Source organism: Catharus ustulatus, chromosome W (genome assembly GCF_009819885.2).
Source record: "Catharus ustulatus isolate bCatUst1 chromosome W, bCatUst1.pri.v2, whole genome shotgun sequence".
NCBI lineage: Eukaryota > Metazoa > Chordata > Aves > Passeriformes > Turdidae > Catharus > Catharus ustulatus.
The window spans coordinates 5316275-5330612 of NC_046261.2; the positions used below are offsets into that span (position 1 = coordinate 5316275).

The window sequence follows — 14338 nt, forward strand, 5'->3', positions numbered from 1 at the left end:
TGACTACCTCTGCTAAGAAAAAAAAATAGTGGTTGTCATTGGTGACTCCACTCTGAGAGGAACACAGGGCCCAATAAGCTGACCAGACCCAACCCATAAGGAAGTCTGCTGCCTCCCTGGGACCCAGGTAAGAGATGTCCCTAGAAAGCTCTCTAGTGTGACATGGTCCTCTGATTATTATTATTATCTGCTACTGGTTTTTCAGGTGGGCAGTGATTATGTCACAACAACAGGAAGTCAATCAAGAGAGACCTCAGGGCCTTGGGGTGACCAGTTAAAGGATCTGAAGCACAAGTAGCATTCTCCTCTATCCTGCCCGTTGCAGGGGATGATGGTGGAAGCAATGGGAAGATCACACAGGTCAAACCTGACTCTGAGTCTGGTCTCATGGAAAGAATTTTGGGGTTCATGATCATGGGTTGGTTTACATGGCACCAGGCCTGCTGGTGACAGATGGGCTTCACCTGTCTCAAAAGGGGAAAAGGATCTTTGCACAGGAGTTAGTAGGGCTCACTGAGAGAGCTTTAAACTAGATTCAGAGGGGGAAGGGGAAAAAATTAAACTTGCTAGAGATAAGCCTGGGGACAGCACACTAGTACTGAGGGCAAAATCAAAAGCCCAAATTAGGTGCATCTATGCCAGTGTCCACAGCATGGGCAACAAAGAGGAGAAACTGGAAGCCATTGTGCAGCAGGAAAACTATGACATAGTTGCCATCACAGAAACACGGTGGGGTAACTCTCATGACTGGAGTGCTGCAATGGATGGCTATAAACTCTTCAGAAGGGACACGCAAGGAAGGAGAGGCAGTGGGCTAGCTCTGTATGTTAGGGAGTATCTTGATTGTCTGGAGCTTGATGATGGTAGTGATAAGGTTGAATGTTTATGGGGAAGGATCAGGGGGAAGGCCAAAGAGGCAGATATCATGGTAGAAGTCTCTTATGAACCACCCAACTAGGATGAAGAGGCAGATGAAACATTTTACAAGTGGCTGGGAGAAATATCATGATTGCTGGCCCTTGCTCTCCTGGGGGACTTTACCTTACCACGTCTGCTGGAAATACAACACAGTGGAGAGGAGACAGTCTAGGAGGTTCCTGGAATGTGTGGAAGAGAACTTCCTGATGCGACTGGGTGAGTGCGCCAACCAGGGAGGTGCCCCACTGGACCTGCTGTTTGTGAACAGAGAAGGACTGGTGGGTGATGTAGTGGTCAGAGGCTGTCTTGATCACAGAGATCACAAAATTATAGTTTTTATTCTTGGGGAAGTGAGGAAATGGGTCAGCAAAATTGCTGCCTTGGACTTACAGAAGGTAGACTTTAGCCTGTTTAGGAGACTGGCTGACAGTCCCTTGAGAGGCAGTCCTTTGAGAGGGTGTTGTGGGCTGAGGGCAAAGGAATCCAGGAAGGTTGGACATTGTTCAAGAAGGAAATCTTAAGGACAGGCTGTCCCCATGTGCCAAAAGGTGAGCCAGCAGGGAAGAATGGCCTAGCTGAACAGAGAGCTTTGGCTGAAGCTCAGGAAGAAAAGAGAGTTTATGACCTTTGGAAGAAAGAGCAGGCAACTGAGGGGGACTAAAGGGATGTCATGAGGTTATGTAGGGAGAAAGTTAAAAAGGCGAAAGCCTAGCTAGACCATAATTTGGCCACTGCTGTAAGAGATAATAAAAGTTTTTTTACAAATACATTAACAACAAAAAGAGGGTCAAGGAGAATCTTCATCTTTATTGGATGCCACAAAGGATGAGGAAAAGGCTGAGGTACTTAATGCATTCTTTGCCTCAGTTTTTAATAGTCAGACCAGTTGTACTTGGGGTACTCATCCTCCTGAGCTGGAAGACAGAGATGAGAGGCAGAATGAAGCCCCCATAATACAGGAGGAAATAGTGACCTGCTGCTCCATTTACATACACAAGTCTGGGAATCCACCCGAGGGTGCTGAGGGAGGTGGCAGAAGAGCTCACCAAGCCACTCTCCACCATTTATCAGCAGTCCTGGTTAAGCAGGGAGGTTCCAGATGACTGGAGTTTGGCCAATGTGATGCCCATCTACAAGAAGGGCAGAAAGGAGGATCCAGGGAACTATGGGCCTGTCAGCCTGACCTTGGTGCCAGGGAAGGTCATGGAGCAGATCATATCGAGTGTGATCACAGCATGAGCAGGACAAATGGGATGAGCCAGCATGGGTTTATGATCCTGCACAAGTTCAGGGTCAACTGGGAGTTTTATCATTTTCACAGGCATGGTTCTCCAGCTCAGGGCACTGAGACCACCCTGGCCCATCACCAGTGTTGAAGACAGAGGCAATGAATGCCATAAACACGTCCGCCTTGTCTATGTCCCTGTTTGTGAGGTGACCATCCTCATCCTGTAAAGGGCCGATGTTATTTCTACATTGCCTTTTACCATTAATGTATTTGAAAAAACTCTTTTTATTGTTCCCAACAGTTCTGGCAGCTTCAGCTTTAGTCGAGCTTTGTCCCTACAGTGGTGAGCAGCATCTCTGCATTCTTCCCATGTCACCTTACCTTGCTTCCACTGGGCATACATCTTCCTTTTTTGTCTTATCTCCAAGAGAAGATCCCTGTTCAGCCAAGACAGCCTTCTGCCTTGTCTGCTTGACTTCCAACATTTGGGAATTCCCTGCTCCTGTGCCCTTAGGAGGGGATGTTTAAAAAGTGACCAGCACTGATGGACCCCAAGACCTGCAAAAACATTTTCCCAGGGGACCTTACTAACCCTGACCATCCTGAAGTCAGCTCTCCTCATGTCCAGGGTTGAATGGAGGTTCAAGACTCCTGAGTTGAGACTGTAGCATCTCTAAAAATAACTGGTCAATCTCTTGCTTGTTTGCTCGAATACTGTGTAGCCTACTGACTTTCTCCTATAGCCACTTCACCTGGTGACACAGCTCCTCAACCACAGCACATCTGTAAAAGAACTCTTTGTCAGCCCCAGCCTCACAGAGAGGCATCAGGCACTCCTGGCAACCTGTGGCCTGGAGAGCTGCATGCACCATCAGTAGGTCTGGCTGGCTGGAGGCCTCTGACCTGGCTGGTTCAGCGACTCCCACAACTGCAGGGGAACGAGCTCTACAGTGTGTTAATAACTCAATTGAAGAAGCTTACCCTAGTACACTAAGAGTGGGGATGAAAGGATCTGTTTGTGCTCTTTTTCACCAGCTATTGTGTCTGTCTGCTGCCTCTATTTGATGCTCCCAGAGTCAGACAGAAGCCCTTTCTGCTTGCCTTGCCTGCACAAACTGCCCTGCAAACTGCCATGCCGCACCCCTGTTTGCCCACTCCTGTTTGCCGCTCTCCTTAGAGACATTTAAATATCCCGCGCTGCTTCCTGCAATGATCCCTCTGCGTCTGATTGGATTCTGAAGGCTTCCGGGTCCTGACGGAGTTCAAGGCTGCTGCTTGGATGTCCCTGAGCTTGAGAATTCCCCTGTACAGTTCGATCTAACCCTAACCCCCAGACTAACCTCAGTCACTGCTGCTATTGCTACTGCTGCCTGCTGGGAGAGAGAAGAATAAAATGCAAGAAACAAGTGATGCACAACACAGTTGCTTGCCACCCACTGACTGATACGCAGCCCATTCCGGAGCAGTGATCTGCCCCTCCCAGCCAACTCCCCCCAGTTTATGTACTGAGCATAATGTACTAGGATATGGAATATCCCTTGGGTCAGTTGAGATCAGCTGTCCAGGTCATGCTCCCTCCCCACTGGCAGAGCAGGAGACACTGAAAAGTGTGAGACTCAGGGTAAACACTGCTTAGCAACAACTAAAACATAAGTGTGTTATCAACATTATTCTCATCCTAAATCCAAAATGTACCACTGTACCAGCTACAGAGAAGAAAATTAACACTATCCCAGCCAAACCCAGGACAATTTGCCTATAATCCATAACTGTTTAGCTCTATAAAGAATTTATCCACTTAACAGCAATAAAACCTTTTCTGGAGTAGTATTTCTGAGATAGGTGCAGAGTTTATCATACAAGAAAAGAATTTCTGATGTGTTTGTCTGCCATAAAATAAAAGGGATCTTAGAGGAAAGCCCAATTCTCAAGGCATTACTGATTTACCCCGATGAATTGGAGACCAGAATTAAGTCCACTGTGTGATCTCTCTCATCTGTGGCAGGATGGATTCTCAGTGCAGGCAGGGCTTAATTTTCTACAAAGAACATTATCTACTTACAGTTTGCACTGCACTGGGGTCTTTGATCTATACCTTTTTAAAGTTCAACTTTTAGTTTTACCCACAAGTGCTGTGAAACTTTTTAAAATATGCATAATATGTTCTTAAGAAATCATTTGATCTTTGCTGTAGGATATTGCTGGGCAATCCATTCAAGTGTTCCTGTGAAATTATGTGGATCAAGAAATTTCAAGAGACCAAGTTCTACAGAGAAACTCTGGATTTATATTGCATAGATGACACCACCAAGAGGATATCCTTGCTGGATATGAAGGTTCCAAATTGCGGTAATACTCTTCAAAGTTATTACTAAGATATTATGAAAAAGGAAAAATAAGCATGCTTTTTGACAAGATTACAACGGTACTGCTAAAGGAAAAGGTTTGAGTGGGGCAAATATTAACCATTCACTGGTCTTTCATGCCACATTTAATAATTTTGAGAGCTTTATATAAAGCTTTTTTTTTTTCCCTTGAATCTTTAAACACATATTCAAATGCAGGAAAACATAAAATCAATTACAGACAGCACACAAGAATTATATAAAAGGCATGTGCCTTTATTTAACAAAATAGTAGTATTTCCAAGCTGAACAGACACAAAATTTTTCTTCCTTTTAATTTTTTCAGATATCGGAGGTTAATGAAATCCTTTTTTTCCTTCAGAAATACAAACTCTAATGCTAGGACTACGGGAAAGAAATTAAAAACACAAACATGCTGACTGAAAAAGTTAACAAATATCCAGTTTTCACACAGATAAAACTCTTTCCATAGCCTATGCAAAAGAGATATTGCAAGCTTAAGTTTGTAGCATTTTGCAGGATATTATTTTCAATTATCTTATAAGGAGTTGGAAATGGTGGAAAAATGGTCGGTATGGCCAACAGTAAGGCCACTCCCTTTGGGTTTTATATGCAACTTTGATTCCTGTATATAGTTCTTGGACAACTAGTAAAATATTTCACCTGATACTTGAAGAGATCTTGTTCCTCTGTGGGTGGGGGCAGAGCTCAGGTGTTTCTGATATGATGTGAAGTCTACTGAAGTCTGGAGTTTTCTTGATGGGATGGGATGATTGGGAGTTCAGCAGTAGGCAGATAAGAAGAGTAGGGTTTCCTTGTGGAGGACTGATTTGGATTGAAAAAGCTGTAAGCAAAAGGTGGCTGTCAGGAGGAACAAACAAATTCTACTTTTCTTCCTTCTGTCATCGCCTACTGAGTGCCCTTCTCTCCACTGGCTATACAGAGGGTGCAACACTGATTGCAGCCACCGGCAGGTTAGAGCCATGGAGGGGACCTGCTGTGGACCCAATGTGTGCTGCATTTAATGACACTAATACATACAGTAATTTCACGAATACAAGCCGCACCAATTTGACTAAGATTTTGCTCCTAAACCGGAAATGCGGCTAATAATCAGGAGCGGCTAATACAACCTCAGAAGTGCCTGCCAGAGTGCTGAGCCGAGCAGCTGCAAAGTCGGCATTTTGCGATTGTTACAAATCGCTACTTTGTTGCGCCGCAGGTGGAGCCTGGCTCCCTGTAGGCAGCACGGGGGGCGGGGAGAGAGGCGGGAGAGCTCTCTTTCCTCCTCTGCCACAGCCCAGGGGAGAGACGGGGGGGGGGCCCGGCGCCGCCATTGCTGCGGCCCGGGGAGGAGAGGGGGGACCAGGGCCGCCCCTACCGCGGCCCGGGGAGGAGAGGGGGGACCCGGGCCGCCCCTACCGCGGCCCGGGGAGGGGGGGGGAAGCCCGCGCCGCCATTGCTGCGGCCCGGGGAGGAGGGGGGAGACCCGGGCCGCCATTGCCGCGGCCCGGGGAGGGGGGAGGAAGCCGGCGCCGCCATTGCTGCGGCCCGGGGAGGGGGGGGAAGCGCGCGCCGCCATTGCCGGGGCCCGGGGAGGGGGGGGGGAAGCCGGCGCCGCCATTGCTGCGGCTCGGGGAGCCGACGGGAGCCCCGCGGAAGCCATTGCTGTGGCCCGGGGAGCCGACGGGAGCCCCGCGCAGCCATTGCCGTGGCCCGGGGAGGGGGGGGAAGCGCGCGCCGCCATTGCCGCGGCTCGGGGAGCCGACGGGGTGCTTTGTCCCCGCCCGCCGCCGCCGCGGCAGGAGCGGGAAAACGCCGTCCCTGCCCGCCGCCGGCGCCACGGGCGCGGGAAAGCTCCGTCCCCGCCCGCCGCCGCTGCCGTAGGAGCGGGGGAAGCTCCGTCCCTGCCTCCCACCGCGGGGCAGCGCCGACCCGGGGTGACCGAGCCCAGGGGCAGCGGCGGCCGGCCCCGAGCGGCAGCACCGGGCTGGGCCATCTGGCCCTGTCAGCGGCCCCTAGCGGGCCGAGCCTGCACAGCCTTAGCTCAGCCAGTAAACCCCGCCCTCCCGCGGTTCTGTTACTAATTGCACGCAGGTCCTCGCTGCGAACGACAAAGCGGCTTATATTCGGGTGCGTCTTATCTATGGACAAAAACCGAAATGTTTGCCAAGACCCAGAGATGCGGCTTATAATCAGTGCGGCTTGTATTCGTGAATTTACTGTAACCTGTTTTGGTGGTCTTATGTACTGCAGGGTCTGATCTACCTGAAATGAGAGATTATACTGAGTTGAGCTAAATTGACCTGACCAGCTGTTCTGGCTGAATGGACTAGAAGGTAGATTCATCTGCCAGGTGTTGAAAAGTCTCCTGGTGGACTGAAATCAATTGATTCAAAATTGGAGTGACAGCATAGCCTCTCTTAATGTCCTTGCCTGGCATGTCTAGAAACTACTAGGTAACTAAGATTTTCCTTTGAAAACTCTCAGTGTTAAATTCCCAGAACTAAATGTGTAAGACATTATTTCTCTCTTGAACTATTTAGAATCTGCAGCCCCAGAACATTTGTTTCTGACTTCTTGATGCTATGTAGATGCATATGTGTACATGTGTACATTCTGTGGACATTTAAATATTTGTCATGAGTCAGGAAGGTGGCACTACAAACTAGAGGGGAAGAGGAGGAGGAAAGGTGCCCTTGACTCTGAAAATACATGACATTCATACTGAAGCATCAGAATGTGGAATTTTGCTTATGAGGAATGAATGTGGCTTGTGTTCTGGAAGATATCTAGTGGGTGACATCCCTGTCCATGGCAGGGGGCTTGGAACTAGGTGATCTTTAACACCCCTTCAAACCTAAGCCATTCTATGATTCTATGATCCAGTGCATGGCTGGTATTGGCTGTTGCTCTCAGCATTTCTGCACATATTTTTCTTTGTATAAAAGCACAAGACAGTTTCCAGAAAAAGCACCAATGTAGTTGGTGAATTTAATTTCTAGCATGGTCTGAGAGGCTAGTAAGTATAATGGAAATTGAGGAAGAAACCCCTTTTAGATCCTTTGGATGTCAGGAGAAGTTTTAGGCCTGCAGGCCTTTGTGAATTTTGTTCATGAAACATTTTCTAATTTTCTCTTCAGATGAAATGGTCAATCCTATGTCTGATTTGTTGATTTTTAAAATTGTTTTTTTAGGAACTAAACAAACATACTCTTTTTTCTTTTCTTTCAGATGTTAATTGCTTCATAATGTAGTGAGTAGCCTGTACAGTATGTGGTAAAAGTCTTGATAATAGGACAACTCATTAATAAATCTCTTCCTGTGAAGCTGGAAGAGACCACTGTGGTTTCTTGGTCATAAGGCTCTGCTTTGTAGATAATTATGGCTATCTGCCTCTGGCAGATTTCAGCCACAAGTCTGCAAGCAAATGCCTGTCTAAGCAGTCAGCTCTTTTTGTGATATCATCTTCGCTTACAGCCTTCTCAGCTGACAGAAAGAGATCGGGAAAGCAGCACAGACGATTTCCATAGGCTTTATTTCTTCTGTGAAAGGGGGTCACGCAGCAGTCCAAATACATGGGGAACTACAGGTATTTTTATAGGGTTTGGGTGGCTTGACAATAGGACCACTAGGGTACAGGATTGAAAATCTATCCAACTACATATAAGTTCTATGTGTAATATAACCAATTACAAAGATTCAATTCTGACCAATTATCTTCTAGAAAGATAAGCAAGGGTCTAACACTTTTCTAGCATTAGTCATTCTAAGTAAGTATTCTTCCTTATCTCAAAGAGAATACCAAGGAGGCCTCACTGGGGTATCCACAGAGGAATCTGTCTCCTCCACAAATAATTAATGTGAAAATTAGGAAGGTAATTTAATTACTCTTTATAACTCCCCCTGCAATGAGCAGGGACCTTTCACTAGACCAGGCTGCTTAAAGCCCCATCCAACCAGGCCTTGAACACTTCCAATGATGGGACATAGACAACTTCTGTGGGCAACCTGTTCCAGCGTCTCATAACCTCATTGTAAAGAATTTCTTCTTTAGAAACAATCTTAATCTACACTTTTTCAGTTTAAAACCATTGTCCCTTGACTTGTCACTACAAGCCCTGGCAAAAAGTGTCTTTCTACAGCCCCTTTAAGTATTGAAAGGCCACAATAATATCTCCCCTAGAGACTTCTCTAGGCTGAACAACCCCAACTCTCTCAGTCTTTCTTCATAGGAGAGGTGTTCCAGTCCTCTGATAATTTTTGTGACCCTTCTCTGGAGCTGCTCTAACAGGTCTTTCTTTCTTCTGCTGGAGACCCAAGAACTGGATACAGTATTGTTTTGGTTTAAGACAATATTAAGAGGTAGACATTCTAAAATTAGTTACCTCCTCTTTAGTTTTAACCAATCCCTTTCCACCAAAAAGGAGAAATGAATATGAGTAGATATAAGTGAAAAAAATAAGTTTACTAAAAAAACTAAATAGCAACAGGCAAAAAATAAGAACAATAGTCACTAGCTACAAAATTGCTGAAATCTTGCAGACTCCCTGGGAACAAAGAGAAACTCAAAATGGAGTGTCCCCTTCTCCAAGATGGTGCCTGCCACAGGGGAAGGTGCAGTCTCGATGACAAAAGGGAGATGATGGACAAACCCCACTCAGCTCAATCTTCCCCAGCAACAAAATTAACCCCAGGAAGGTAGAGGCTTATGAAGCAGTTCTGGTGGCAGATGGGAATTGCCGGCATGTGTGGGGTCAGTGCTGCTGCTCACTGCTCCCTCCTGCCACCCACTAGATTCCACTGGTGTTGGTGCTGCTGTTTCCAAACTGTTGGTGTTTTGGGGGGGGAAACGGTCTCCTCAAGCACTGAAAACAGCACCTCCCCAGCCCCGACCAACTCTGCCTTTGCACTGATGACAGATGTTGCAAAATTAATTCGGAAACAGTTTTTGATTGTGAAATGCAGCTTTCTCGAGTTGCTACTGTTGCCACTAGAAAAGAACATTAAGGGGAGCCTCCATCTGCACTGTCTCAGCTCTCCCGGAGAGAGCAACAGGGAAAGGCAAAAGCCAAGAGCCAAGAGGAAAACAAAAAACCTAAGCAGAGCCTCTGCCTTGAGTAAAAGACATGAGGCAAGAGAGAGGTCTCCCTGCATACTCTGACTTTAAAAAGACCAGAGCACTTATTAAGATGCCTCTTATCGCAGGTGAGAGTGGGAGCTTCAGACAAAGTTTATTAGAGCTGTTTATTAGCTACTGTTGAGCCATGAGGTGCAGAAAGGACCCTCTCACTTTCTAAAGGCCTCAGAGAGGAGTCTGGGTGCGGCCAAATCCAGTCTTAGCCCCAGACTAACAATGGTTTAAGAACTTTGTCCCACAGGATTAAAGGTGTTAAATCAGATATATTTATATTAAATGAATTACTTATTATGACTAATGATTAGACAAAAGATCAGAATTATTTACAACACAGTATAAAAGCTAAAACTACTAGTAATGTATAGTATAGTATAGTATAGTATAGTATAGTATAGTATAGTATAGTATAGTATAGTATAGAAAAGCAATTATATTAAAGCTATCAAAAAACAATTATTAAGTAGAGATTGATGAAACTCACCACACTCATGGACAGATCTGTTTCACTCAACCTCGAGGAGTATCCTTGGGGGGTGTCCCCTACCCAAGGGAGGAATCTCCACACACTCCAAGACGGAATATATTAGAAGAACCTAATGTATGAGACTGGACTGGACTTTTAGAGCATAAAGTGATTGCCAGTCACATCTCCAATTCGCTCATTATCAGGGGTTAATTTGTTAATTTGGGGTTGGTGAGCAGACTGGTTTTATCAAAATTCAACACCAAAACAGCACATGCCTGCACCCTCTTGATCCACTACTGATAGCCTTGCAAAATAGGGCATTGTCCAAGTTGCTTGACCACATTCCAGGGCAGAGCATCTTACTACACCTCTGGATAGTATCCCTTCCCTCTAGTGAATCAACTGCACAACTCATCTTGGTGTCATCCACAAATTTGCTGAGGGTGCATTCAATCCAACAGTTTGTTATTGATAAAGTATGAAATAATATTCATCCCAGTACCATCCCTTGAGGGACAACACTTGCTACTGGTTTCTACTTGGACATTGAGCCATTGACTGTAACTTTTTGGATGCAGCTATCCAAGCAATTCCTTATCCATCCAATAGTCCATCTATAATATTCAAATCTTGCCAAATTAGTGACTAGAAGACTGTGGGGGGACAATAACAAAGACCTTACACCAGTTGAGGTAGATGACATCAATACCTTTTCCCTTGTCCACTGATGCAGTCACTTCATCATAGAAGGCCACTAGATGTCTTGAGTTGCAATACAGGATGTGACCAAAAGTATCTATTTTATCACCATCTGTTGAAACTAGGTGGGGCAGTGATCCTTATCTCTGTGTGAGATATTCTGCTAATGGTCCATCCATTGAAACCAGGTGGGGAAGTGTTATTTTTTTTTTTCACAACCCATCCTTCCTCCAGGGAGGTATCTTCTGCTAATGGCCCATTGAGTCCCACTGTATGGTTGATAAAATTACATCATCCCATTGGGAGATGCTCCAGCCAGTGGGAGGAGCCAAGCCTTTCCTACCACAATAAAAACTAAGATTTGGAACACCAAGGGAGCCCTTTTTCCACTGGATTCCAGAGGAAATCCAGACCTTTCCACATTATCACTGGACCTTCGCAGGAAAACTGCACCCTTTACAGGACCACAGCTTCAACTGAACCACATCTGTTGCTCCAGGAGGACTGCAGCCACCATTTAATTGGACTGCTACCAACACCCTGCCTGATGGGGTGTCAGGTGGTATTCTGACTCTGTCAGCATTTTGGGTTTGTTCTTTGCAATACTGTACGTTGCGCCTGGCACCAGGGTCCCTGAGACAGAGACACGAATACTCTGAGGTTCTTGCGACAAAAACCCTCTTTATTGTTCAGAGCTGCTCTTTTATAACCTCTTTAATGTTTCTCAGCAAGCACCTGTGATTGGTCCAAAGTTCAGGCTGCCCAACTCTCTGACCAATAGCCTCTGCAGTCCAGGCAAGAACCATAGGTCCGAATCCTTGTCTGTTTCAGATTCTGTCCTATCCCTGTTCCCTGGAGGACTGTCTGTCCCACCAGAGTACTTTTCCCATATATAGAGAATCAATTTGCCCAGTATAAGCCAGCTTGTACTGTAACAATTCCCCATTTTTTTAAATTAATTTGAAGAAAAAAATTTAAATGCAAATATGCAGCTTATTCTTTGTCATCTTACCTGCAAGGATCCTTTTGCATGCAAGATGACATTGACAGCATAAATTCAATTTTAATGAGGCTTTAACCTAGTTTACTAAATTTGGCTTTTTTAGATGGTGATGGGTTCAACATACCTGGGGTTGCAGTGCTTATGTTCAGGAGCGGTTATGTATTTAGCTGCTTTCTGGTTTCACATATCACAGTTTAACTGCTTAACAATAGAATTATAACTTTATTTTAAAGACAAAAGACCATTTAACTTAAAACCATTTCAAATAAGAACATACATATTTCTTTTATTCCTTATTCCCCTTTCCTTGTTTTATTTAAACAATAGACCATTTAACTTAAAATTGTTTCAATTAAGAAAACAAATGTTTCTATTTCTCCTTTCTCCACCTTTCTTTGTTTTTAGAAAATAGAATAGGGAAAAAACTTGCACTTTTGAATTATCTTAATTTGGTGAGAATTATAGTTGGTGATATGTTACAATCCAACTTTAGTGTTTAATACTGTTGAGGAGTTTTCCTTTGAGTGATAACTTAGGAGAATCTTCTGCAGATAAGATTATTCATGTTTATCCAAAGGAAAAAAATTTCGTTGTTGTTAGGCTTAATCAACTAGTCAAAATTACTTGTTTTCATTTTTAACTCAGAAATATCTGCATTTTATAATTTTCTCCCCTTATCAGTCAAATTTCAATCTGACCACAATTGAAACAGACTGAGAAGGCTTTGATGGCAAACATTTCCCTTGCTTAGACAAAATCTCAACCTGACCCGGGTTGAGACTTTAGACCAGGCAAAAAAAAATTTTTTTCCATTGTATTTTAAAACCAAACCTTTACCAAACCCTGAACACTATAAACAAAAGTGACAAGAGGTAGGTATTCTAGAACACTGTGCAACTGTAATTTGACAATTAAATATTCCCCAGTAAACCAATCCATATAAATTTGATTTGTTAAACTTATGTTAGAGGAAGCAAGATCTTAAAAATTTTCAGGATGGCTGATTAAATATGATGCTAATGCAATGTATATAAATGACATTAATAAGCATTCTAGTGTGAACTTCAACATACACTTAAAAAATAGTAGACTATATTTGCAGCATTGATAAAACACCTTTTCAGCAACTGTTAAAGAACAGGTTAACAAGGCAAATATTGACTTAGTAAAGTTTGTAAAATATACAGGCTTTGACAAAGTTAGATTGGAGATGGGTAAAGCAGCTGTTGAGATCTGCCGAAGGCGAACATTACTGTTTGCATTGCCTGGATCGGTGTCCTTAAGTTCTCCAATTTTTATCTTCACTGTCTTAACACATGAAGCAAGCAACATTTTGCCACATTTGTTAAGAAGATGGTTTGTTCTCTTTCGCTGTATTCTAGCTTTTCTATATGTTTGGTGATATCTTTTCAGGTTGGTTTGCTTGTTATTGTTTCTATGAATCTTTATTTTGGTAATTCTTTTCTTGCTGCTTTTCGCTTGGTGGGCATTTTGCAAGGATTTTTCCCACACTTTGATTTCTGGTTCAAATGGTAGTGTAGGTATTTGGGTCCCACCCCCTAATTGGGATGGTGGCTTTTCATGTGATTGGGGCTGTTTGAAAATGCTACATGGTTGCAAACATTCTCTTTTTATATCTATGTGTTTCTCTCCCCTATAGCTTAGTGAAAGGTTAGTGTGTAAGTGTTTATTTATTGGGGAGAAATTTCCCTGTTCCCATGGATGCTGAGTGTTAATTAAACTAGGGACTTGCAAATTTCCTCCCTCTACCCTTACAAACTTGCAGTTTTCAGTTGGAAATGTAGATAGACTTGCAGGTGTGGTTGCAGCCTTGGCTTTGGAGATCACAGTAGGACCGGATGGGGCTGGAGCTGCTGATGGCATTGTAGTAACGTCAGGGTGGCTTGTTTTTCTTTTTTGCATGTCTTGATTATTTTTCTGTGCTATGGTCTCTTGGAGCTGTTCCACTCTCAGCTTCTAAAACAAAGAAGCTGTGGGTGCTGTGGTCGCAGCAGTATCAGAGCTGAAACTCGGGGCCGGATTGATTTTCGGAGTTTCGGTGTTTTAACTTCCTGGTTTTTCTCCTGTTGCTCCTAGTGTGATGTCATCATGGCATGCCTTCTCTTTGCAGTCGGCAGGAGTTTCCATGGCTACTCGGGGCGGAGCTACGCCTTCTTTCTCGGCCGACGACACGCCCTCCAGAGGCTGGGCTGGGGCTGGGACCCCTCCCCTCTGAGGCTGGACTGGGTCCGTGGATACCACCCACCAAGGCTGGGCCGGAGCAGGGGGTACCTCCCACCAGGGCATGGTCGAAACAGGAGCCACGCCCCACCAGGGCTGGGCTTGGGGTGAAGCCGCGCCCCACCAGGGCTGGCCTGGGGGCGGAGCCACGCCTCACGAGGCATGTCTGCTTTGTTCTTTTCCCCCGGTGACCATCAGGTCACCGCCATCTTGGGGTTTTTCTTTGTTCTCTTTTTTCCCCTCTTTTTCTATTTGGGATGGTGCAGGGTGCCCCGCT

At 44.9% G+C, this 14338-nt stretch overlaps 1 protein-coding gene across 6 annotated transcripts in view; it reads left to right on the forward strand.

Annotated features, from left to right (window-relative positions):
* Positions 1-14338, forward strand: part of LOC117005044 (BDNF/NT-3 growth factors receptor-like) — a 333795-nt gene that overhangs the window by 48943 nt on the left and 270514 nt on the right. For all 6 annotated transcript variants that reach the window (XM_033076269.1, XM_033076272.1, XM_033076273.1 and 3 more), the window contains one exon: positions 4341-4495. In XM_033076269.1, the coding sequence (XP_032932160.1) occupies positions 4341-4495 (155 nt within the window). The remainder of the gene's footprint in view (positions 1-4340; positions 4496-14338) is intronic.